Source organism: Haliotis rufescens, unplaced genomic scaffold, assembly GCF_023055435.1.
Source record: "Haliotis rufescens isolate VD_foot unplaced genomic scaffold, xgHalRufe1.0.p SCAF_7, whole genome shotgun sequence".
Lineage (NCBI taxonomy): Eukaryota > Metazoa > Mollusca > Gastropoda > Lepetellida > Haliotidae > Haliotis > Haliotis rufescens.
This window is the reverse complement of record NW_025964361.1, coordinates 29,185,927-29,211,069: the sequence shown is the minus strand read 5'-3', so window position 1 is coordinate 29,211,069 and position 25,143 is coordinate 29,185,927. Positions and strand designations below refer to the sequence as shown.

At 39.7% G+C, this 25,143-nt stretch overlaps 1 protein-coding gene across 2 annotated transcripts in view; it reads right to left on the bottom strand.

Moving 5' to 3' along the window:
• LOC124124196 (protein inturned-like) overlaps window positions 1-22,789 on the bottom strand; it is a 45,090-nt gene extending 22,301 nt beyond the window's left edge. Inside the window, exons 1-4 of one of the 2 annotated variants that reach the window (XM_048387696.1) lie at window positions 22,364-22,789; window positions 21,360-21,570; window positions 6,227-6,804; window positions 913-998 (exon numbers count right to left, since the gene is read on the bottom strand). In XM_048387696.1, coding sequence (XP_048243653.1) covers window positions 913-998; window positions 6,227-6,804; window positions 21,360-21,439 — 744 coding nt within the window. In that variant the 5' untranslated portion in view covers window positions 21,440-21,570; window positions 22,364-22,789. Of the gene's footprint in view, window positions 1-912; window positions 999-3,652; window positions 4,188-6,226; window positions 6,805-21,359; window positions 21,571-22,363 lie in introns of those variants that run through there. The other variant, XM_048387697.1, reaches the window with a different exon arrangement.
• Window positions 22,790-25,143: the final 2,354 nt, after the last annotated feature.

The following is a 25,143-nucleotide window of genomic DNA, read 5'->3' as shown; positions in this document are numbered from 1 at the left end:
TATACTCTCTGTGTTCCACAGTGTTCCACAGTTAGCCTGTAAACATTCGCTGACACAATCGTCCTAGCAGGCCCTTTCTCTGCAGGACAATATCACTGAGATAGCAGATGTTGGCTTGAACACAATAAGATTAATGAACACTTTTATAAACTTCCAGTTGCTAGGAAACAATCTACGTAGTTGAGGATAGTGTTGGGATATTTTAACCAATGGAATGCTGGCGATACAGCGACTTAAGCAAGTTCTGATGGATTAGACAGATGTCTGGTTGATATCTAGATAAACATGATCAAGGTTACAATGCTGATTTCAAATAGGTTTATATGCTTGAATATGAGAGTTGTCCCAAAAGTCCCTTCTAAAATTGACATTGATATGTACAATATAAATTGATCCGCCATCAAGTGATTGCAAGCAGTTATACTACATATGCACATTTTTTCTGTCAGTTCATGCAGGTAATGAACATGCGCTGCACACACTGCTAAATATAGCCGCTCGCAGTCACCTGACACTGCCGACCCTTATTCGGATTGTAACCACGTGATCAAAACTCAGGGATGTTTATTGATAACAAAATGGATATTTCTTGAAAAGCATACTCTGCAAATGTTTCAGTACTGTAAGTAATATTCTTTATTTCCCAAACGTTATTTGTGGTATAACTCTTTCTTAGTAAAGAACAGGTTCAAGTACTTTTTGGGGTGGAGTCCCATCTGGGATTCGACCCCCACTCCCAGAGTGAGGCACCAAATCACCAAGACACAAAGTCAGCGATGTAATCCACTCAGCCACCGAGGGTTCCAAAAATGAAAGTGTGACAACTGGTACTTTGTGTACCCTCTGACAAGTGTAAAATGGCACGGCTCCCATGGCCGATAGCTATGGATACACAACACTAGTTAATCTTACCTTCTTAGGGTAGGTGATAGACTTGAGTCGGGCATCAATTGTTGACCATCCCACATCTCGGCCATTGATACACTTTAACCAGTCACCTAAACAATAAGATGGCAAATATGAAATTACAAACTAGTTATGTTGAAATCATGAGATCAAGAACATATAATCAGGATTACATGAAAATATCTTTTTCCTAATGAATCAAAATTAGATCCTAACATTAAATTTAGTCATAAAAATCAAGACATTGCTAGTGACAACGCAAAATTAAGAAACAAATATTCAGTTAGCATGATTAGTAGCTGATTAAGTAAAAGTTATGAAAATACATGCTGTGTTATCGTGATTAGAATTTCTGGTTGTATCCAGTCATTATCATGATTAGAAGTACCAGGTGTATCAAGGTATTATCATGATTAGAAGTACCAGGTGTATCAAGGTATTATCATGATTAAAAGTACCAGGTGTATCAAGGTATTATCATGATTAGAAGTACCAGGTGTATCCAGGCATTATCATGATTAGAAGAACTGGCTGTATCAAGGTATTATCATGATTAGAAGTACAGGCTGTATCAAGGTATTATCATGATTAAAAGTACCAGGTGTATCAAGGTATTATCATGATTAGAAGTACCAGGTGTATCCAGGCATTATCATGATTAGAAGAACTGGCTGTATCAAGGTATTATCATGATTAGAAGTACAGGCTGTATCAAGGTATTATCATGATTAGAAGTACCAGGTGTATCCAGGCATTATCATGATTAGAAGTACAGGCTGTATCAAGGTATTATCACGATTAGAAGTACAGGCTGTATCAAGGTATTATCATGATTAGAAGTACCAGGTGTATCCAGGCATTATCATGATTAGAAGTACAGGCTGTATCAAGGTATTATCATGATTAGAAGTACAGGCTGTATCAAGGTATTATCATGATTAGAAGTACAAGGTGTATCCAGGCATTATCATGATTAGAAGTACAGGCTGTATCAAGGTATTATCATGATTAGAAGTACCAGGTGTATCCAGGCATTATCATGAATTGAAGTACAGGCTGTATCAAGGTATTATCATGATTAGAAGTACCAAGTGTATCCAGGCATTATCATGATTAGAAGTACCAAGTGTATCCAGGCATTATCATGATTAGAAGTACCAAGTGTATCCAGGCATTATCATGATTAAAAGTACCAGGTGTATCAAGGTATTATCATGATTAGAAGTACTGGCTGTATCCAGGCATTGTCATAATTAGAAGTACCGGATGTATCCAGGCATTATCATGATTAGAAGTACAGGCTGTATCAAGGTATTATCATGATAAGAAGTACCAGGTGTATCCAGGCATTATCATGATTAGAAGTACAGGCTGTATCAAGGTATTATCATGATTAGAAGTACCAAGTGTATCCAGGCATTATCATGATTAGAAGTACCAAGTGTATCCAGGCATTATCATGATTAGAAGTACCAAGTGTATCCAGGCATTATCATGATTAAAAGTACCAGGTGTATCCAGGCATTATCATGATTAAAAGTACCAGGTGTATCAAGGTATTATCATGATTAGAAGTACCAAGTGTATCCAGGCATTATCATGATTAAAAGTACCAGGTGTATCCAGGTATTATCATGATTAGAAGTACCAGGTGTTTCCAGACATTATCATGATTAAAGTGAGTGAGTGAGTGAGTATCGTTTTACGCTGCTTTTAGCAATATTCCAGCAATATCACGGCGGGGGACACCAGAGATGGGCTTCACACATTGTACCCATGTCGGGAATCGAACCCGGGTTTTCGGCGTGACGAGCAAACGCTTTAACCACTAGGCTACCCGACCGCCCCTTATCATGATTAGAAGTACAGGCTGTATCAAGGTATTATCATGAATAGAAGTACCAGGTGTATCCAGGCATTATCATGATTAGAAGTACAGGCTGTATCAAGGTATTATCATGATTAGAAGTACCAGGTGTATCCAGGCATAATCATGATTAGAAGTACCAGGTGTATCCAGGCATTATCATGATTAGAAGTACAGGCTGTATCAAGGTATTATCATGATTAGAAGTACCAGGTGTATCCAGGCAGTATTATGATTAGAAGTACAGGCTGTATCAAGGTATTATCATGATTAGAAGTACCAGGTGTATCCAGGCATTATCATGATTAGAAGTACCAGGTGTATCCAGCCATTATCATAATTAGAAGTACAGGTTGTATCAAGGTATTATCATGATTAGAAGTACCAGGTGTATCCAGGCATTATCATGATTAGAAGTACCAAGTGTATCCAGGCATTATTAGGATTAGAAGTACAGGCTGCATCAAGGTATTATTATGATTAGAAGTACCAGGTGTATCCAGGCATCATGATTAGAAGTACCAGGTGTATCCAGGCATTATCATGATTAGAAGTACTGGCTGTATCAAGGTATTATCATGATTAGAAGAATTGGCTGTATCAAGGTATTATCATGATTAGAAGTACCATTCTAATACTCATGGTAATATGTTCATGCTGGATACAAGGGATGGAGTTTTAGGCTGAATGTGCAGCAGGTTCCGCAGATTTCCACAATGATGAGAATGATGACACACAAGCAATCAATCACATTTATCTCCCCAACCTGTGGGACGAGCGACTAATCCACCTCAGAACCCAATGCTAGCCTTGGTACAAACAAAACCTTTGAATGTGACAAAAATGGCTGTCATTTGAAATAAAATGTCTCCACTCAACAATGCAAGAACTGCAGACCCAGGTTACAAGTGCAGCAGAGTCCATGATGAAGTTGTAGTGTAATCCTTTTAAGACTGGAGTATTCCAAGCAGGCAATGCGGGGGTCAATAGCACGGCAACCACTCTCCTCATGCTGAGATACACAACGTCCCTCGCTCTCACACACACCAATAGTTATACTCACACACATCCCTACACAAACACACAGCATTACTGTCATCGGGGGCAATGTCACCATTTGTCGCCATTTACTATTTAGAGGAGTGAGAGTGTAAGCATTTTATTCAGCTTTAAGCATTCTTGTGTTATATATCAAACTAGTCTAGAAAGGCTTTACACATTGTATATGTGCAGGGACTGATATTGAGTGCACTAAGCTTGCTTATCTACTCCTTGGAAAGATTTCTGTCACACTAAATTTATACCTTACTCCTGTGAAAATAGCAGAAAGTATGTGAAACTCAAGTAATCAAACATCCCATGCCACAGCTCTTCCTCTGCATAGTTTGTTTGTAGTTTAACGTCACTCTCAGCAATATTCTGGCTAGATGATGGCGGTCTGTAAATAATCAAGTCTGGACCAGACAATCCAGTGATTGACATCATGCACATCGATCCACGCAATTGGGATCGATGACATGCATCAACCAAGTCAGCGAGTCTGACCACCTGATCCTGTTAGTCGCCTCTTACAACAAGCATAGTCGCTTTTTATGGCAAGCATGGGTTGATGAAGACCTATTCTACCCCGGATCTTAGCTCTGTCATGTTTAGTCAGTGCCTCCCTCAGTCCATTGGAGAGCAGGTCAATTTTGACCAGATTTTATTTCAAATGATTATTAATGATTATGCTGCAAACTGAGTTGCTCTTATCAGCTGCTTATACTGGCTCGGCATCAGGTGTATTTGTTTACAGTTACATGATATGCCTTGCGTCAAGCTCGGCAATAGGAGAAAAGCTCCAGCTTCGTAGGGTACGTTCTATAGAAATATGTCTTGATCATGTTGATTGAGCCTTATTCCCTAACAACCTCACTATTACATGATTAAGATATGTCATATTAATCATGCTAATTACTGTCTTTGTATTGTTACCATGGTTACACTAAACTTATAAAGCTCTATTGAATATTATACATCATTATCATTATGATTATGATCGCGTGCTTCTTATGAATTGTTTTAATATTTGAAAAAACCCACAGATTGGACCTTATCTCACTATAACCACTATCACCAATGGCCATGGTAACAAGCAGATCTAACAAAGTCACTTTAGACTTTTTTTAAGACACATGAGAGTGTGTCACTTAAAAAATGAATATTCTCTCAGAAGTTTACTACAAACTTCTAATATTGAAATCTTGTCATTATGTGCTAAATACATTAAAGATCCCCCATCTTTATGTTCTTCATTATTATAATTCTAATGTGTACTTTAATTGCACTCTGTACCTCTTGTTATTGTACCATCACTTTGTATATAATACATATATCTATATTGTACTTGGGCCTGTGGTCTTTATACTGAAATATACTCAATCAATATTGATGACAGTTGAAGTTTAATCAACAAATAAGAAACAACCATTCCTATGACATCACAATTCACTCTATCTTGTGTTTATCTGCATGATACAAGACATTCATTGTACATGTGTGTCTCACTGCCAAGATAGAAGAAATGATTGCGTATTTGCAGCATGTTCAAGAGAGGTTATCAGTTGAGGTTATCATTTGAGGTTATCACAGGAGGTTATCATTACCAGAAGTTATCACAGGAGGTTATCATTACCAGAGGTTATCACATGAGGTTATCTTTATCAGCATGCACTGTAATAGATGCACTGACTACCTACACCAATGACCTTACCATGCTTACAGTCTTGTTGGTATATAGATGAAAAATTCCCGAAGCCACCTTGATGAAATAATTTACTGTAATAGACTTACAAAATTGACAGAGGGGAATTTATCTAGGATTCTAAACTAAATGCTCTCGGCAGGCAAATTGGGAGAAAAAGCACCATTTTGTTCAAAATTGGGACTTTTTAAAGCTCTTACTTTAAGCCTCTTCCTCAATATTGGTCTTGTTATTAGTGATATAAAAGTTAACTTACAAAAGCAATAACATTAGTTTGACTATGTTAACATGAACTGGGAAATTTTTAATTCTGATTTGGGAATTTTTACTGACATTTGCTGAAGACTTTGGGGCTGAAAATCAGCCTCTGAGGAGGTCTAGATAAATCCCTGGAACTATTAGTACATATACTTGTATCAAAGGGATTGGCTAAGTCATGTCAATTGTTGGTCCTAAAGATCTTGGTAAGCAGTAATGGCAGAGGGCCAGGTATTGTTTAAGGTCAATGGTCTTGAATGCCCTCTTGGAGAGTCAGTATCCAACATACTCATGATACACACAATATAGATAATTTAAATACTGAAAAAGGTTATACGTGACAGATGTGGCCACTCAGATTAAACAAGATATTGTTCAGCATGTTCAGAAAACAATGGTAAATCTAGACTGGGTGAAACAATCAAAAGGAATAAGACTTAGTGTGAACCTACCTATTCTAATATCTCTAAACTTGACAGCAGGCCCATCTGGGATGAAGCCCTTCACCACGATCTTCTCCCTGTCCAACTTCGTACTCTTCACAATATGTCCATTAGTTCCGAGAATGCCAGGAATAATGCCCAATAGCCGCTCACACAGCGTCTCCCCAGGTCTCCCCACAGGCCGTAACCCCGGGTCCACGAGTAACACCACCTCCTTCACAGACTCCATATCCGGGCAATAACACTCAGCCTCACTACACACATCCCTTGCCTCATTGGAGGATTTGGAGTCTTTCTTTTTCAAAAAGGAAGAAAATCGAGTTGATTTTTTGGAAACCTTTTCATTTTTGGGTGAAGGCTGGTCATTGTCTGTAGAATAACCTGTGTCTTCACTGTTGGAGCATTTGCAGTTTCTGGTGCTGCACCACCCAGCAGATGACTCGCAGCATGGGTGTGGCACAGTTGTAGGGGTGGGTCCCACACTCAGTGGAAGAGCATCGTCAACCTTGCCAGTATCCAGATAGAACACCTCTCCATCCTCATTCACTTCCGTCTGCCAGGTGACTTTAGCTTTGTCTTTAAATGAGCTGAAAAAAGGTTGTTGGAACTTTTAGTGTATATTTACTTGAAAATTAAAAGAGGAAATGGCCTCCCAGTATGACAAGTTCATGAATGCCTCACATTGCCAATCACTTGGCCTATTATTCATACACACAAATACATTCCATATAATATATAAATATTACATATATTATGCCTGGTGTTGTGAACAGCTTATGAACAATGATTCATGCATACAATGATTCATGCATGCCATCATATAGGCCTATGTCCAATGCATAGATTGATGGTCATGATGTCAATCACTGGATTGTTTGGTCTAAACGCGACTGTATACAGAGTATTGTCATAAAAGCTGGAATAATGCTGAGTACAGTGTTAAACATCAAACAAACAAACATATGGTTGACCATGTTGACATCTCACGAAAAAAAATCAATAATAATGGTTAATATTGCCAAGAAAATTTGAAATGTGTAATAAAATGACCACAGTAGAGCCTTATTTAAAATACATGTAGATTACATTCTCAATTACATGTACTACTTTGACGAAAAGAACGCTAGATACCGCTGCAGGGCGAAATTAAACTACAAACATGACACTGCACATCTCATATGTAAATACACATTGGCGGAGAAATCTTTCAACTAGTTTACAAAACTTTTAGTAATGTTTACACAAACTTTATAAGGCCGGAAATGGATACTTTTTCTGCTTTTCAACACGAGAAGCTTGACAAGGGAGGTAACTTTCAAAACACAGGCAACAGTTTGTTCTGAACAAAAGTTGTCACTAATGGCTAGTCCAAGAAGAACTACACTCCGTTACCTAGTGGAGGTCTAGACAATGAACGTAAAATTGAGACACTGTCTGTAATTAATCATTAGTTTGGTATTGTATGATAATTCATAACAAAATACGTGATAAAAACAAATAAAAGACAAATTTGGATGGGATCGACAAGCTGTCCATACCTAGTTACGCTGTAACAACTGTGATTGGTTTTTTTTCATTATTTTGGGACATATTGTCAGTTTAGAAATATTAAAATGTCCATTCTTGAAACAGGGATTCGCACTTTGATAAAAATATAAACGCCAGAATATTAATATTCAGACTTTATTTTCTTATCAAAAGTCCATGTCCTGTTCACATGACTACATTTTATTAACGAACGAGAATTTAATGATTAACGAAAAGATCACCTTGATATTAATATTTATTATTAAAACCTTAAATTCCACTGCACAATACGTTCAGTCCGTTATCATTTATTATATCAACATAATTGTCACGTATATGATATGGGTCACACGGGGAAGAATACACCTATATCTATATACATGAAATAATGACTATAGCGATATTAGCGTCCATTATTGACATATATTATGACTACACAACACATCCGTCAGTTATATGAAAACATGCACTTACTCGAGTTGACAGAGATCAGAATAATGATAGCCAATTGTCTGTATCATATTTGTGTATTTCAAAAGGTTTCGCTCCGAGGACGCGTTTAATGACGAGAACATACAAAGAGTTCATTGTCGGAGTTACCTACGGGGCACGGTCGGTAAATTGAGGACAAGCGAAATGAGAAAGTTGTTATCGATCTAATTGAGCTTTACCCTAGGGAAAGTGACGGTGCACAAGCTAGGCACAGACAGTTCTCTTTATCTCTAGTACACCTGATTGCACTTCTACCCGCTGACTAATATTACCTAGGGCTGACATTTGCTGCAATAAACACGTATTCAAATTTATGTGTATGGTTGACGCCATAAAATAGTTTGAGTGATTGTATTATTGACAGCATATATTTCAAACAGCGAACTGTCAAACCTTATTCTAAGAGGAGCCATTTTATAGACGAGAAATGAAATTTTGGGTTCAACGATGCATCTATTAATGTCTAGTCACTTTGGTTATAGTGATTATTGTGTATTGAGAAACGTACGCATTGCAACATACCAATCATCGCGGAAACGGTGAGTGAATGCTGTTTTAAGCCGCAGCCTGAGTCTACTAACTTGGTTACATCTGGCTGTCCAAGCAAACAGTAGTCGCAGTGCGAGAAACTATCCACTCGGTCACAGAGATGACACACTATAGCTGACCATACATTGTAACACCCGTCCTCATTGTAATGAGGTCTTGCGATAAGTATTTGTGTGGTGTGATTGGGACCAACCCCCAATCCCCGGAAATGGCAGCCTCCGAACCAAAAGCTTTCACACCCACACATGCAGGCACTGTATGGAGAAGCTATCCTAATATTTACCCTGCAGTGGTCAATAATTAAGGTATTGCCCAGAGTGATGTTTATTTCAATTACTCCGTATCATGCAGGCTTCAGTTGTCCTATCAGATTCACATTAACCATACACAATGACCACGCGCAGATAAGTATCGGAATACTGTCTGTCCATCCTGCCTCTCGCTGGTACACGGAGCTGATAACATCACAATTTCCCCCACAAATAATGGGCCAACATGCCACAGAGTGCCGACATTCAGTTGGAGCCATAAACATGCGTCATGAAAAGATTGTAATTCTTGATTTCAAACCTTATCATGATTGATGAAATGAAATAGGTTAATAGAATAAGAGATATGTCAGTTTGAAATGTAATTATAAACATGAAAATGCCAAAAACTTGGCAAACTGCCGTCATATGTAACGATATACGGAAATTCGGTTGAAATAAGTCACTTTTGACGTCACCGTGATGTTAAAATAAAATACATTTATTTTCTCCAGAAGCTCATTGAGAAGAACAATCTGTATGCAAAATTACAAGCACACATATAAATGTGTAACAGAATATACCTAGATCTATGAGTTTAGCTTTCTATTTTCAGACCGCCGTCATATAGCTGGAATACAGCAGAGTGCGGCGTTAAACAAATAAACAAACAAACAAACAAAACTGTCTATGTCCATTGTTCTCACAACGTGTTACTATGGCACGTCCCTTAATCCTATACGGATCTGCTTCAATATTTCCTGGACAAGCAATTTGACTTGAACAAGCATATACCCGGTCCCTGCAATGATAAATACTGTTCCGTGACAAGAGCTCTGTTGCCTCATTATATTTCTGTTGTTTTGTTTGTTGTTTAACGCCGCAGTCAGCAATATTCAAGCTATATGACGGCGATCTGTAAATAATCGAGTACGGACCAGACAATCCAGTGACTGACATCATGAGCATCGATCCACGCAATTGGGATACGATGACATGCATCAACCAAGTGAGCGAGTCTGACCACCCGATCCCGTTAGTCGCCTATTACAAGTTCAGTCGCCTTTTACGGCAGCATGGGTTGCTGAAGGCCTATTCTATACCGGATCTTCACGGGTCTGCTTCGTTATAATACGAATACACAAATGTTGAAATATTAACATAATGTTCCACACATATGTATAGAATAATAGTCATAAAAAAAGGGAATTGCTTCCATGACCGGTTAAAACTACCCCCTCCCTCGTCAGTCCCGCGACCCTTACAGAGCCAGCCGACTCACATTTACTTAAAATATTCATATATACTCCTATGGATATGTTTGGGCGATTTTTATGAAATGTATAACGCAGCATTTGAATAGATATTAATTTTATTGGCGGCCTAAGCACAACACTGCTACGCCATAAATTTTCCATATAACATGTTTTATTATTTTCATTTGCAGTACAAACATCGTGCTCACAATGGTGTTTTCTTTACATGACTGACAGGTGTCAATTGCACACGTGTTTATTACAGCAATGCCCGGTGTAACCATTGTGTAATGGTATACTGACAAGTACTCGCTGATTGTCATCTAGGAAATCCGTATTATGCTCTGGACGATGTCGGTAAGCTATAGGAGTGTAACATTTTGCTTAACGTGACGTGTGTTTGTTGTATCGTCACCTATGTATTTTTTATTGCTCAAGGCAGAGCGGGGAGAATTCGACATTGAAGGCATAATACATTACATGCCGTTGGCAGACGGTGCCGTAAGTGCAACGCTATTGTTAAAGTTCTCAGTCAAGTAAACAGCGTCGTTCACTGTATACTGCTTTACAATAACGGGAGAACATACGGGTAACAGACTGGGAGACATATGTGCTGTCGGCGGGGACGTTTTATCTTTGAGTAGCATGGTGATCTCGAAGACTGTAGTCTTAATCTAATTTACACTTCATTTTTTTGGCACACAAATTTCCGGTGGAAATACCGGCATGGTTTAGATCCCCGGTATAAGCTGCGTGTCATAATACAAGCTTTGTTCGTTCGTTTGTTGTTTGACGCCGCACTATTCCAGCTATATGACGGCAGTCTATAGATAATCGAGTCTGGACCAGACAATCCAGTGTTTGACATCATGAACATCGATCAACGCAATTGGGATAAGATGACATGCATCAACCAAGTCAGCGAGCCTGACCACCCGATCACGTTAGTCGCTCCTCACGACAAGCAGTCACCTTTTACGGCAACCATGGGTTGCTGAAGACGTATTCTACTCCGGATCTTCACGGTGACGTAATACAAGCGTGCCATAATGAGGATTGGGTGGACGTAAGACCTGCCTAAGTGTAGTGGTTGTGCCTCGACAACATGGATCATTAATACTGTCATCTAAGTCGACTAACGTTTATGGATCACAATTACTTTACAATACTGTAATACCGACGTCTCTGTGTAGATCAGTCTTGCTTTACAAGAATAAGGATCTATACCGAAACGTCGATATTACAGTATAATATAGAAGTTGTGATTTATTAACTTTTGTCTACTTTATCATCCGTCAACTTCTAAGAAATACCTATAAACAATGTCGACTACTTTTTTTCCTTGACAAGACTCGACTATATACAGGCCTGACTGATTTATTTGTTTGTTTTGTTCTTGTTTTTAACTCCACACTCAGCAATATTTCAGCTATATGACGGCGGTCTGTAAATAATCGAATCTGGACCAGACAATCCAGTGATTGATATCATGAGCATCGATCTGCGCAATTTGGATACGATGACATGCATCAACCTAGTCAGCGAGTCCGACCACTCGATCCCGTAAGTCGCCTCAGAAGATCCCATTTACCCATGTACCCCATTTAAGAAATAAATGACGGGTGGGATATGTTTATCGTACAATAAAACACTGCAATGAAATTACCATGAGGGGCACAGCCCCAAGTGGTTTTTTCTCCCTGCAGTGTTTTACTGTACGATAAACAACGACCACGAGTCGTTTATTTCTTATGGGAGATATCTACATTATGAACAGCCTCTTTAAGGATGATGAACACATCAATCCCTATCTAAATAATGCTGACTCCCTCAATAGAATCCGACCTCGACAACGTCGGACAAGTCCATTTTATGCACAGGTGGATATTTCCCGCATATTCTCACAATCCTCGCGTCAATAACCTGTACCTTTTCTCCCAATACCGATTGTCATATCCCTCACGGTTTTGGATGCGATCGTTCGGCCATCGCGTTTATCTGCGTTGCCCTGCTACATCATGCGGGAACAACTCACTAAACACCCCCCTCTAAAAAACCCCGTCTAATACACGACGTCATCAAGTTGACGTCAGAAATGTCGTCATGATAGAACAATGTTTTATCGTGAAATAAACCACGCTTTGTTCTTCATTGTTCTTTGCGACTTATCGCGTAGCTTTCTAATATAAAGCAATAATAAACGCACAAATAGACACACGCACACGCACACGCACGTTCATCTTCCCGAGACAAGGGAGTTAGCCGACTGGAAAAGTCCGGTTTCCGCTTTAATAGTCAGTTAACTCCCTTGCCTCGGGAAGAACACGCGCGTTGGGTTCTTTTTTTCTAAATGGATCAAGCGAATATTATAGGCATACTATTCAACCAAACATATAGGGTACGTGTGCGTTATTTTATTCAATATACGCTCTGAGGTCTATAAGAAAGTCTACAGGTGATTCGTGTCTTTCGGGTTAAATCGGTCATTCTTTCTGACATTGTCAGATGACATAGTACAAACACTATCACATTTCTTTCTGGCTTGGAGCTAAACATTCTCTCCCACCCGTGCGTGAACACAAATGTAATCCCAGACGACAGGCACTGGTGATATGATGCTACACTGACCAATGAAAACAAAGCTTAGCCTAGTAAGGATACTTTACAAGAGAATTACCACTGTCGGTAAAGATATTCACCCTAAGTGCTAAGACAACATCACGGCGCACCTACATTGTGGCCAAATTAACACGAATACTTTTAATTCTTTAGAAAATAGTCCCGCATTTCCTTCGCCGGCGGAGCGTACGACTCCCTTTGAAGTGGACCTCGTTAGGTATAGCATTCTAAAACTTGATTAAGGCTAATACCTATATGTATATTCAGAGTTCAACAGATTGGCGACATTCAAAGCGTCCATTATCGGATGAGAATTCGAAAGGGTTCGCATTACTAATGAAGCGTGATCAGGAGTTTGGAGCATGTCTAATTTGCATTAATACAGGTGGCTGCCTGACGCTTTCATCGCTGCAAGGAGTAGTGTAAACGAATCGACTTGCGGAAGTAATTTCTTTGTAAGGAGGCAGGCTAGCCTGAAACCGTCGGCCTCCTACCAACTAGTACACAGAATGATAGCGTCATAATGCTTTGAAAGAGTTAAATTCACCAAAGGAAAGACGCAAATTATGTAGTGCTAGTAATGTAATACGACAACAAAGTAAGAGTGGTACATAGTCCGTGAAATTAGGGCAATTGATACGTCCGTGTAAGGTTTCTGTGGACGTGCAAATTCAAGGCCACGCTTACTCCGTTGTGGTTTTTTGTGGAAATAATGACAAATTTAGAGATGTTTTATGACACCACGTGCACACCTGTCATTTAGCCTTTGGTTCTAATGATAGTGTTTCGGTTTGTAAACACTGTCGATCAACGAATGCAGAATAGAACAAGGTACTTAAATAATTACAAATGGCGTTAAGGCGTAACGTCAGATTGTTGTTGAAAAGTGCTGACGTTTTGAAAATGTACGAGGTGAGGTGAAATGGGGTTTAACGTCGCGTCCAAGATTATTGCACTTATATGGCGACGTGTATGTGTGTGTAGCTGCTTGTACTAGTCCGGACTGATGCCAATTTATAGTGCTAGCACACTGAGATACCATGCCGCAGTTTAACATGAATACCCCGCTCAGACACAGTGTACTGACTCCGAGCCGACCAGTCCTTGTTTTAGCCCCTTAATGCCGAGCGCCAGACAGGGTAACAACAAGTACCATCTTTTAACGTCTTTTGGTATGACGCGGCCGGGGGATCGAACCCCGAACCTTCCGCTCTCCGGGGGGACGGTCTTCCTTTGGACCACGGAGGCGGTTTGAAAATGTACGATATGACTAAAAACCAGATTATTGGCTTTAGCTCTATCGATCTGTTTCTGAGATTTCTTAGATTTCAGTGAGCATTGCACTATTGACACATATATACTGATGATTTGTTTGTTTGTTGTTTAACGCCGCACTCGGCAATATTCCAGCTAGATGACGGCGGTCTGTAACTGATAACGGAATCTGGATCAGTGATTGACATCATGAGCATCGATCCACGCGATTGGGATACGATGACATGCATCAAACCAAGTCAGCGAGCCTGACCACCCGACCCCGTTATTCGCCTCTTATGACAAGCATAGTCGCCTTTTACGACAAGCATTGGTGGCTGAAGTTCTATCCTACCCCGGATATTCGCGGGTCTATATACTGAAGGAAAACGTGATTGGTTCACGGTCCGCGCCAGTGTTTGTTGTTTACGTTCAGCTTGATCACAATGGGATCGATGACATGCATCAACCAAGTCAGCGAGCCTGACCACCCGATCCCGTTAGGCGCCTTTTACGACAAGATTTGGGCTTGTTTCTGAGTTCAATAAAATACTTCATGTCAACAAATTACGTCTCACAGTTCGATATTTGAGTCTTATTTGTAACATGTGTTGGCGAATAACGTCTGGTTTTCTTTGGAATTCATAAACATTTGAGACCAATGCTTCCCTTCAGAAGGTCCGTGTTTCCTTTCCGTCTGTATTAATAGGCTTGTGTAATATTTTATTGTGTGAGATGATCTTTTATTTATCTTCAGGTTGAATTAGATGAAAGTATTGTCATGGCAACTATATAACAGCCAATGACAATGGGTGACCCCAAAACGCCAAATGCGAAACGACAGCTTTGGTTGAATGCCACCCTGCGTCTTGTTTAAGTCGGTTACGGGCATATCGACGTACGTAACGCTCGGCTCATGCCTTGAAGATTACCGAAGGGGCCCGATGTAATAAATAGGAGTTATGAACTATATCAAACATGTCAAGACATATACATGTCATGTATCTCATAACATTATTGGCAAATAATTATAAACTTTCATGTTTTACGATTACAATTTTGCGTATGTGAAAACATTTATTATATCTTTCGATAAGAAAATCTGTCATGGTTCGCCAAAAAATGAAATATGATATTGATTCAATATATAAATAATCCGTCGTCAACATAAGTAAATATATTTGTATGTATAGAAAGTTATTTTGTTCCACAACAAAACTCACGATTGTTGGCGGGAGAAACGTATTTTCATGTCTATATTTTCTTAGCTTGACTACATACAGGCATTTTGAGGAAAACACCATTAGCATGAAATATCTCGTTGTCAACAGACATGGCGGTCACAACAGCTCCAACAACAATACCCTCGCTACATTAAAACAACTTTTACACGAAATAACAGGACAGATAAATAACATTACATATGTCCGTGAAATATCTTCCGTGTTATCTGTTTACAAAGCACACACGACCGCAGGGATTATGTCATAAGCCAGGAAGGAATAGCCATGTAAAAATGAGACATTGGGGACTTAGAGTTTACCTACAGGCAAGGGACGTGACGGGACGTTTGTCTAAGCCTTGTTAAAACTTGAACATTAGAGGGGGATTGGAAAGATGCGGACTTCTCGTCTGCGACTCCGTGGTCAGGTAAACAGCGTATAGGATGCAATTAGGAATATTAGACTCGGTCGGTGACTCGGAACAATCGGCAATGTTTTCCCTCAAAATATTTACCGCGGTCTGGGATAAGGTTTGGGGTCAACGCTTGATACAAAATGTATATATCGGCGGCTCTTTTTTATTATATGTTGAAAATGATTGATTGGTTGTCGGTTTAACGCCGCACTCAGAAACATTCCAGCTATACGACGGTAGTTTGTAACAAATCGGATCCAGACAAACCAGTGATTGATATCATGAGCATCGACCAACGCAATTGGGATACGATGACATGAACCAACCAAGTCAGCGATCCAGACCACCCGATCCCGTTAGTCGCCTCTTACGACAAGCATAGTCGTCTTTTACGGCAAGCATGGGTTGCTGAAGACCTAATATTACGGTCTGATCTGTGCGCTGTGCACAGGACCACGTGCCACCACATTATGTTAGACATACTAAGAAGTGAGAAAGAAGCAGATTAAGACCAAAATAACCTGTCTCGTCGCGTTGATATTTGTAGACACCTGCGTATCTATTTTTTATCGATGAATGTCATACAAATAGTTTCTAATTTTCCTGTAAGAGTATCTTACATCTCACATGTAAGTACTAGAAGGGTAGACCACATACATCATCTCAAGGCAGCAATTACAACCAGTTGGGGGAAGACGACCATTGTTATCGCCAGTAATTAGATCACGGGGTGTACGTGAGCATGTTATTACCATGCCATCAGGTGTTCAAGAGTGAAATATACCCACTCCCTCCTGGCTGGCCACGGGTTGATGTGAGAGCCCGGAGTGAAATATATCCCATCTGCAAGTGTTCCATTTCAAACCTATTACACATGGCGTAACTGCCCTGCATTATAAATCTACGAGGGAGACAACTTCTTGTATTTTGTTTCCGAAATTTTTCAGAACGTGTAAACATCGCGTTTGGATAAGACACGCGTGCGGTTTTGTACAAACATGCCTTGGCTAGTCGTGGTGTCATTTTAAACTTGGGAGTAAGGCACACCTTTTGGGACAGTCACAACAAGACTCATAAGTCAATATCACTCGGCTCCACGAATGATTTATGTACTAAAGACTAGTTTAATATCCATTACGGTTGATGAAATGGACAAACATTACACAAAACTGACAATTGGCGTTGGTATGGTGTTTTGGTGTCTTAATTGCAAGCGAGGTCAAGTGGGCACATGGGGCCGATCGTAAACTGAAAGGCGAGATGTTTATATTTGATGTATAGGTGATAAGTGGAGCTTTGGATACGGTGTGTACGAATATGTCTTTCACCTAGCATACCCACTTCATGAGAGCCTTCGTTGGGCTCGAATTCCATGTCGAGCACGGACGTAAATCCGTGCTTGGAACAGTCTATTATTTTCACGTGGGGAGGGCTATACAGAGTGCATGATTTCACGTGCACACTATAAAGACCATACCAGTGCACGTGTGTAGTGTATTTTAGTGATGTGAGTGAGTATGTTTTTACGCCGCTTTTAGCAATATTCCAGCATTATCACGGCGGGGCACGCCAGAAATGGGCTTCACACATTGTACCCATGTCGGGAATCGAACCCGGGTCTTTGGCATGACGAGCGAACGCTTTAACCACTAGGCTACCCGACGGCTCTTTAGTGATGTACTTATCTGTAAGTTATTGGGTTTAATTTACAAATTTACCATATATTATCAGTTCCAGAACTGGACCCCATAGGCCGCATGTATGATTGTGATGTACGATCGCGTTAACGGATGTCTATGTATGTTTGTGATGTGATGTAAGATTGCGATAATGAATATGAATGTTTGTGATGTACGATCGCGTGGATGTATGTGTATGTATGTTTGTGATGTACGATCGCGTTGATGTATGTGTATGTATGTTTGTGATGTACGATCGCGTTGATGTATGTGTATGTATGTTTGTGATGTACGATCGCGTTGATGTATGTGTATGTATGTTTGTGATGTACGATCGCGTTAATGGATGTGTATGTATGTTTGTGATGTACGATCATGTTTTTGGATGTGCATGTCTGTGATGTACGATCGCGTGGATGTGTGTGTATGTATGTTTGTAATGTACGATCACGTTGATGTATGTGTATGTATGTTTGTGATGTACGATCGCGTTGATGTATATGTATGTATGTTTGTGATGTACGATCACGTGGATGTATGTGTATGTATGTTTGTGATGTACGATCACGTGGATGTATATGTATGTATGTTTGTGATGTACGATCATGTTATTGGATGTGCATGTTTGTGATGTACGATCACGTGGATGTATGTGCATGTTTGTGATGTACGATCACGTGGATGTATGTGTATGTTTGTGATGTACGATCGCGTTGATGTATATGTATGTATGTTTGTGATGTACGATCACGTGGATGTATGTGTATGTATGTTTGTGATGTACGATCACGTGGATGTATGTGTATGTATGTTTGTGATGTACGATCACGTGGATGTATGTTTGTGATGTACGATCACGTGGATGTATATGTATGTATGTTTGTGATGTACGATCACGTGGATGTATGTGTATGTATGTTTGTGATGTACGATCGCGTTGATGTATGTATGTTTGTGATGTACGATCACGTGGATGTATGTGTATGTATGTTTGTGATGTACGATCACGTTGATGTATGTGTATGTATGTTTGTGATGTACGATCACGTGGATATATGTGTATGTATGTTTGTGATGTACGATCGCGTTGATGTATGTGTATGTATGTTTGTGATGTATGATCGCGTTGATATATATGTATGTTTGTGATGTACGATCTCGTTGATGTATGTGTATGTATGTTTGTGATGTACGATCGCGTTGATGTATGTATGTTTGTGATGTACGATCGCGTTGATGTATGTGTATGTATGTTTGTGATGCACGATCGCGTTGATGTATGTGTATGTATGTTTGTGATGTACGATCCCGTTGATGTACGTGTATGTATGTTTGTGATGTACGATCGCGTTAATGGATGTGTATATAATTTTGTGATGTACGATCGCGTTGATGTACGTGTATGAATGTTTGTGATGTACGATCGCGTTGATGTACGTGTATTTATGTTTGTGATGTACGATCGCGTTGATGTACGTGTATATATGTTTGTGATGTACGATCACGTCGATGGATGTGCATGTTTGTGATGTACGATCGCGTGGATGCGTGTGTATGTATGTTTGTGATGTACGAGTATGTATGTTTGTGATGTACGATCGCGTTGATGGATGTGCATGGTTGTGATGTACGATCGCGTTGATGTGTGTGTATGTATGTTTGTGATGTACGATCGCGTTGATGGATGTGCATGTTTGTGATGTACGATCGCGTTGATGTACGTGTATGAATGTTTGTGATGTACGATCGCGTTAAAGGATGTGTATGTATGTTTGTGATGTACGATCGCGTTAAAGGATGTGTATGTATGTTTGTGATGTACGATCGCGTTGATGTATGTGTATGTATGTTTGTGATGTACGATCGCGTGGATGTGTGTGTATGTATGTCTGTGATGTACGATCGCGTTGATGTATGTGTATGTATATTTGTGAAGAATAATCACGGTAATGGATGTGTATCAATGTGAATGGATGTATCAAATGATGTTTTGTACTTTTACGACCTGAATAAAGATGATTGCTTTTTGTTTGTTTGTGCAACTTTTGTGTAAATGTCTGTTATGTTGATGGTTGATGGTATTTCCATTTTTTTTCATTGAACATCAATGTTAGTTGCGATTGTCTTAAGATAAGCAAAATAGCTTTTTTGTTAAAATTGTGTAGTAAATACTTGAAACCTCAAACAAGAAAATGAAAAACTACGACACCCTTGATCTTGGAGATATCTACCCCAGGTAAGTCTCCCAGTGATTGAAGGTTGTAAGTTTTATAATCTCAGACACAGTATACTGACTCCGAGCCGATCAGTCCTTGCTTTACCCCCTTAATGTCCTTCACCAGGAAGGGTAACAACAAGTACCATCTTTTAACGTCTCTTGGTATGGAGCGGACGGAATCGAACCGACCTTCGCTCACAGGGCAGACGCTTTATCCACTAGACCCCGGAAGCGGCATATGACTGTAAGTAGACTTTCTCAGCATTAAAAGAACCCCCATTTGAGTTGGGATAAAAGTGTAACGACATGAGAGGCTTTTGATGGCGGGTCGGTTTGCATATATCATATGCTTGGCGACTTCAAACACAAACATGACACATCAACTTCTGTTTTCCCACAAAACAACTTTGAAGAATGGTCGAGGTGAGTCTATTTAACAACGGTGGGTCATCCTTGGGTCAGTATAAAGTAGCCACGGGCCTCACTTTAAACAGTTGTCAATCACATGCCCCAGAGCGAGATGCGGTAAAGGTGACCGATGAATATACAAACACCCCGAGTCATATTGGATGTTGGGACATTCTCCACTTTGTTTGTGTTGACCTCCATGCTTGGCCAATCAACACCAATTATGTCTATTTGTCGTCACATCCCTTTTCGCTTGTTACTATCTACCAACAGGTTATGATAAGTGTTTTTGTTTATATTTAACAATAAAATTAAATTTAGCGTTTGTAAATATTCACAATAAGTGTATCTCGTGTGTACTGCACATTGATCGAAACAACATCATAAAAATGAGTTATTTAAAAAGATACTACTCAACTTATGATACGGAGATTTCTGTTATTTGTTGATATACATATATGTTCTTATCAAAACTTGAGTAATATATATGTGGATAAGCGCAATAAGCGAACATTGAATTTGAGATGAGCTAATTTGAGTTAAAATGACACAGTAGATGTACCTTTCTTGACAAATTATTGATAAGTTATCATTGAAACATAAATGACACTTTCGTTATGTGCACATTTGACGTAAAACTAAAAGAAGTCTGTCTGACATTTGACGTAAAACTAAAAGCAACAAACCTAGTGATTCAATAGGAACGGTGGTACTTACTTCAAATAAATGATTAACATGTAGAATAATTGCTTAAAAATCATATTAACATTCGAATAGTCACAGTATAACAATCATATCAGTGTCACAACAAAAACAACATGTTCATTAATTGTAATTGTAAAAACAGTTTGGTTCATTTCAATAACAATGTCAATTTGGAAATAAACGTCTCATCAACAGTATATGATATTTACTTGGTATTACTCGTGACTTTTAACACAGCCATCCACAAAGTTCCGCACGCGTCTATCAAATGTTAGACTGTCCGCGGTATTTATTCCAGTGTATCGGGCCTCTGTTCATCCACTGATTAAATCATCTTTTATGTATTTGATGATCAGCCATTCAGCTCTTCAAACTCTTTAATGCCAATGAAGGTTAAAGCCTAAATATCAGATCCATCGCGGATATATGCGAGCGTTGTCTGTATACATAAAAACGGGATTTCAACTCTAGCATTAAACAAATGGTGACACCTGCTTGATAAAAAAGGCAAAATGAGTGAAAAACGTGCCGCACGTGGTGTACTCTCACCTGTTTCCCAGAATGACGTTGACAGAGTCAAAGTCGCCACCGGAGATGGATTTGCTCAAGGGCGTGTTCAGGCCAAACATACTGGCAGAACCTCAAGCAAATTGCTTCAATAAATTGTGAAATTCTGTTCTTTTTCACGCGAGCGTCCCTTGCTTTCTCGTACATTTAGTTCCTGGGTTTCACATCTGTAGGGGTCCGGCGATTCTTATCACTGTAAATAGCAGAGAGTTCCACACCGTCAAGTCCCATAGAGGTACATGCAAGATAGGTCACGTTTTGTAGATAATGAAATATACAGGCAGTGAATGACACTAGGCGCGTTTTGAAATAGACAGCTTGGTATTACAATTGCTAATTAACTCCGGCACTGCAGGTGTACTTAACTGCTATTGTTTTGATAAGCTGTCAAAACATTGGGTCAACAACTTGCTTCTGTTCGCTTGTCAAGTACTTGTGACTGCTTGGCAGATGTACTTAACACTTACGAAATGTTTTGATTGCCGTCCGTTCTCCAAATTGTAGGTTTTCATAGCAATAATGGCACATGGTAACGACGTTTCGGCTTCACGGGTAACAATACAATATTTAACAATAACAGAAACATTGTATGCTTAAATATCATCTATTTCGGAAAACACTATAGATATAAGAATTTTGAAATAGTACACAAAAATAATCATGAATTTCGAAAAAACTAAGATACGGATAGTTTGTACAAATGTTATGCATATGAAACAAACAGATTGCAGTTTTAAGTTTATTTGTTTTCATGTCATTGATAATAACAGCGTTTACATTCAATCCAATTTCCACAAATATATATAATAATAATGACATCATTAAATATATCATTACAGACATGCTGATCAATAATAATACTCATTTTAAGAATTACTTTTCAGCGATTCGAAATTTTGCTGCATGCATTACTGGACACATAGCTGTAAAGAAATATTTTTAAACATGACATTTATTGCATAATTGAATAAAATAATATTACAAACCTCTCAGCACAGAATACACAATATCCAAGTATGACCAACGTAATCCACAGAACAAGGACAGCATGCGCCAAGCGCGATCTCCGACCAACACATAAATACTCCAGGTAAAATCGGCCTCCGTTGTAAAGAGCCTTACGTTCAGTTCATTGGCTCCGATTGTAGAGAAAGCTCTCTCGCTTCTCCCGGTAACACGCTGCTGGCCCGTACACTGACACACAATCCTCGCCCAGCAGTGACGATCAGAGAAGCCCAGGATCAGTTTCGCTGTCACTCTGAAAGCGATAGCTCCCAAACTACCCCGTGGGGCGCAGGGCATATCTATATCATCAACTAACTGCTGATTTCACTTGATCGACGCAAAGTGCAGATAGCGATCACAAACTTTAACCGACTTTGACAAGTTCACGCGATGTTATGACACGTGGGGCGTGTATGTGACATTTCTTCGTGACGCCCGATCACAACATCATGTCGATTTCATAACAAACGCATATCGCCGATGCGCGACGTGTGTCTATTTCACCAGCTGAGCTGCAGTTTACATGGCCATGCCGAGAGTATAATACACTCGATATATCTCAGCGTGACCGCGAGCTTGTCAACCCCTTAACACTCGCGGGACTTGATTAAGCGCCCACAACGTTTACCTGCTCAAGATAAGTGTCGCTTTGCATTCGCCCTGTTGGTTTTTAGATCGATTTGTTAATCCGTACAATTACGTCGCCAATACCTGGCTAAATCCACCCTAGCTCTTTCACTGACCTGGGTCTTAAAGGCTATTTGACAGAACACCCGCTTTCTTCTTTAATATTCAAGTCTTAACTTTCATAATACCCACCAACACGGGTACCGGGTAGACGAAATCTCCCTTATCATGCATACATTATGTGAAAGGCACCGCGTTCGTGATTTCGGGTAGACGCTGAAGCTATACCCCATTCAACACCGCCATGCTTAATATTTCACACAAATAACGCTGGCTATTCACAAGGTCGGGTAGTCGGCGGTCGCTAAATACCCCGTATTACCGACTTTGATGGCGAAGTACTCGCGTTTGTTTGATGTCTTGGGTCTCTTTTATTCCATCCCCCGAGCTTCAATGGGAATGGACAGTAGGCGGATATATGGGCTCTTGCCTCTACGTAATGGACTTGTCAATTACAGAAAAAAACCGATAGTTTATTTGATTCTTTCGTAGAGGAAAGCCTTTATGCCTGCATGTTCGATGTTCGCAGTGGAGATGCACTATGTAGTATTTGTGACCTTTGCTTGTTTTTCGTTGTCAACTTTTAGTTAGCTATTCCGTGTTGTCGTCACGTACACAGGCGATTAAGTCACAAGTCACACTGCAGGTATGCCCGGGATCCGAGGTTTGGCTGACTTATAAATAAAAAAAATATGTTTGATGTAAAACGTGTTAAGGTCAGGATGAACGGCGCATACGTCGAGGATGTTACTTTCCCTTCGTTTTTTTAAAAGATTTGGATTATGACGTCATAAGTTAGATGACACGTACCCCAGATATGTATCTTGAATCCTAATTTATTCTAAATGTTAACGCATATTTTTATATGTGTTATTGACTGACTCAATCATGATTCTAATGTGAGACTTGAATTAATATTTTTAAAAATCACCACATTTTGTATATTTGGGTAAGACCGTAAGATGTAAAACTGTTATGTCATAACCCGCCAGGCAAAAATAGGATACAATTGAACATTGGATTTGACCTCAAAGTTACAAACGTCATCAAAACGATACTATAGGCTGAAAGCACTAACCGTAACACTGCAAACTTGTCCAAGGGACAACAATGATACCCGTATCGAATAACCATTTCTTGTTCGTTTCATTTTTATCAACCATCAAACATTCTTTTGCCCTGCAATTTTTTTAAGAAAGTATCGCATTATTGAATTTATGTGAATTGTTTTAAGACTTTTCATAATAGTGATCACAAGCTTTTCTTATGGAAGATTATAATACAATATCAAATACACGTGTAATACAAGTGTAGCTCCCAGCAAGTACAAGGAAATACTATAATAGTGTGAACAGGTCCTTTACCATTGGATTAAGTGAGCGAAACCCACGTGTTTTAGAACATGCTGTTCGCGGACCCTAATGACCCCGGGTACATTGTCCACCCATGTCCGGTGACAGTGAAGGGTCAGGTTAACAGGTGTCCGGCAAGACGATATAGCCCCAAGGGTCACTCGGTACGACCGCGGTGTCATCAGAGCACACCATTCCGACCTTCCATCAAGGGATGCTCTGAGTGTGAGAGATGTTACCGGACAACGCCGGACAACGGGGGGCGGACACGCTACAACTGGGGGCGGGGGGCAATCCGTTCCTCTGGTCAACCAATTGTTTTGGTCAAATAGTTGAGTCGTCCAGCAAATTGTAGGAGCTGTTAGCGTCGTCTGAAATATTTAATGTACCTTTGGTACATCCATGCGTAGCCGACCCCTGGGAATAGAGTGTTATTGATGGTCCAGCACGCGACAGGTGTAGGACATCGATGTCCTGACTTTGATTATAGCTTCCCTAATCAGGTCTTTGTCACGTGGGATTCGCAATATGGAGAGCGAGAAAGGGGACATTGGTCGTCACAGATGGATACAAAAGATGTCAGGTTCCTGGTTGTCTTGTATTGTTGAAGTGTGGCTGGTTGTGGACAATGGTCTTCTAGAAATTGGAAAATTCATATTCGCTATGAGGAAGTGCTTTAAATGTGTTTGGGAGGTTTAATATTTATTTTCCGTTCCTCTGGT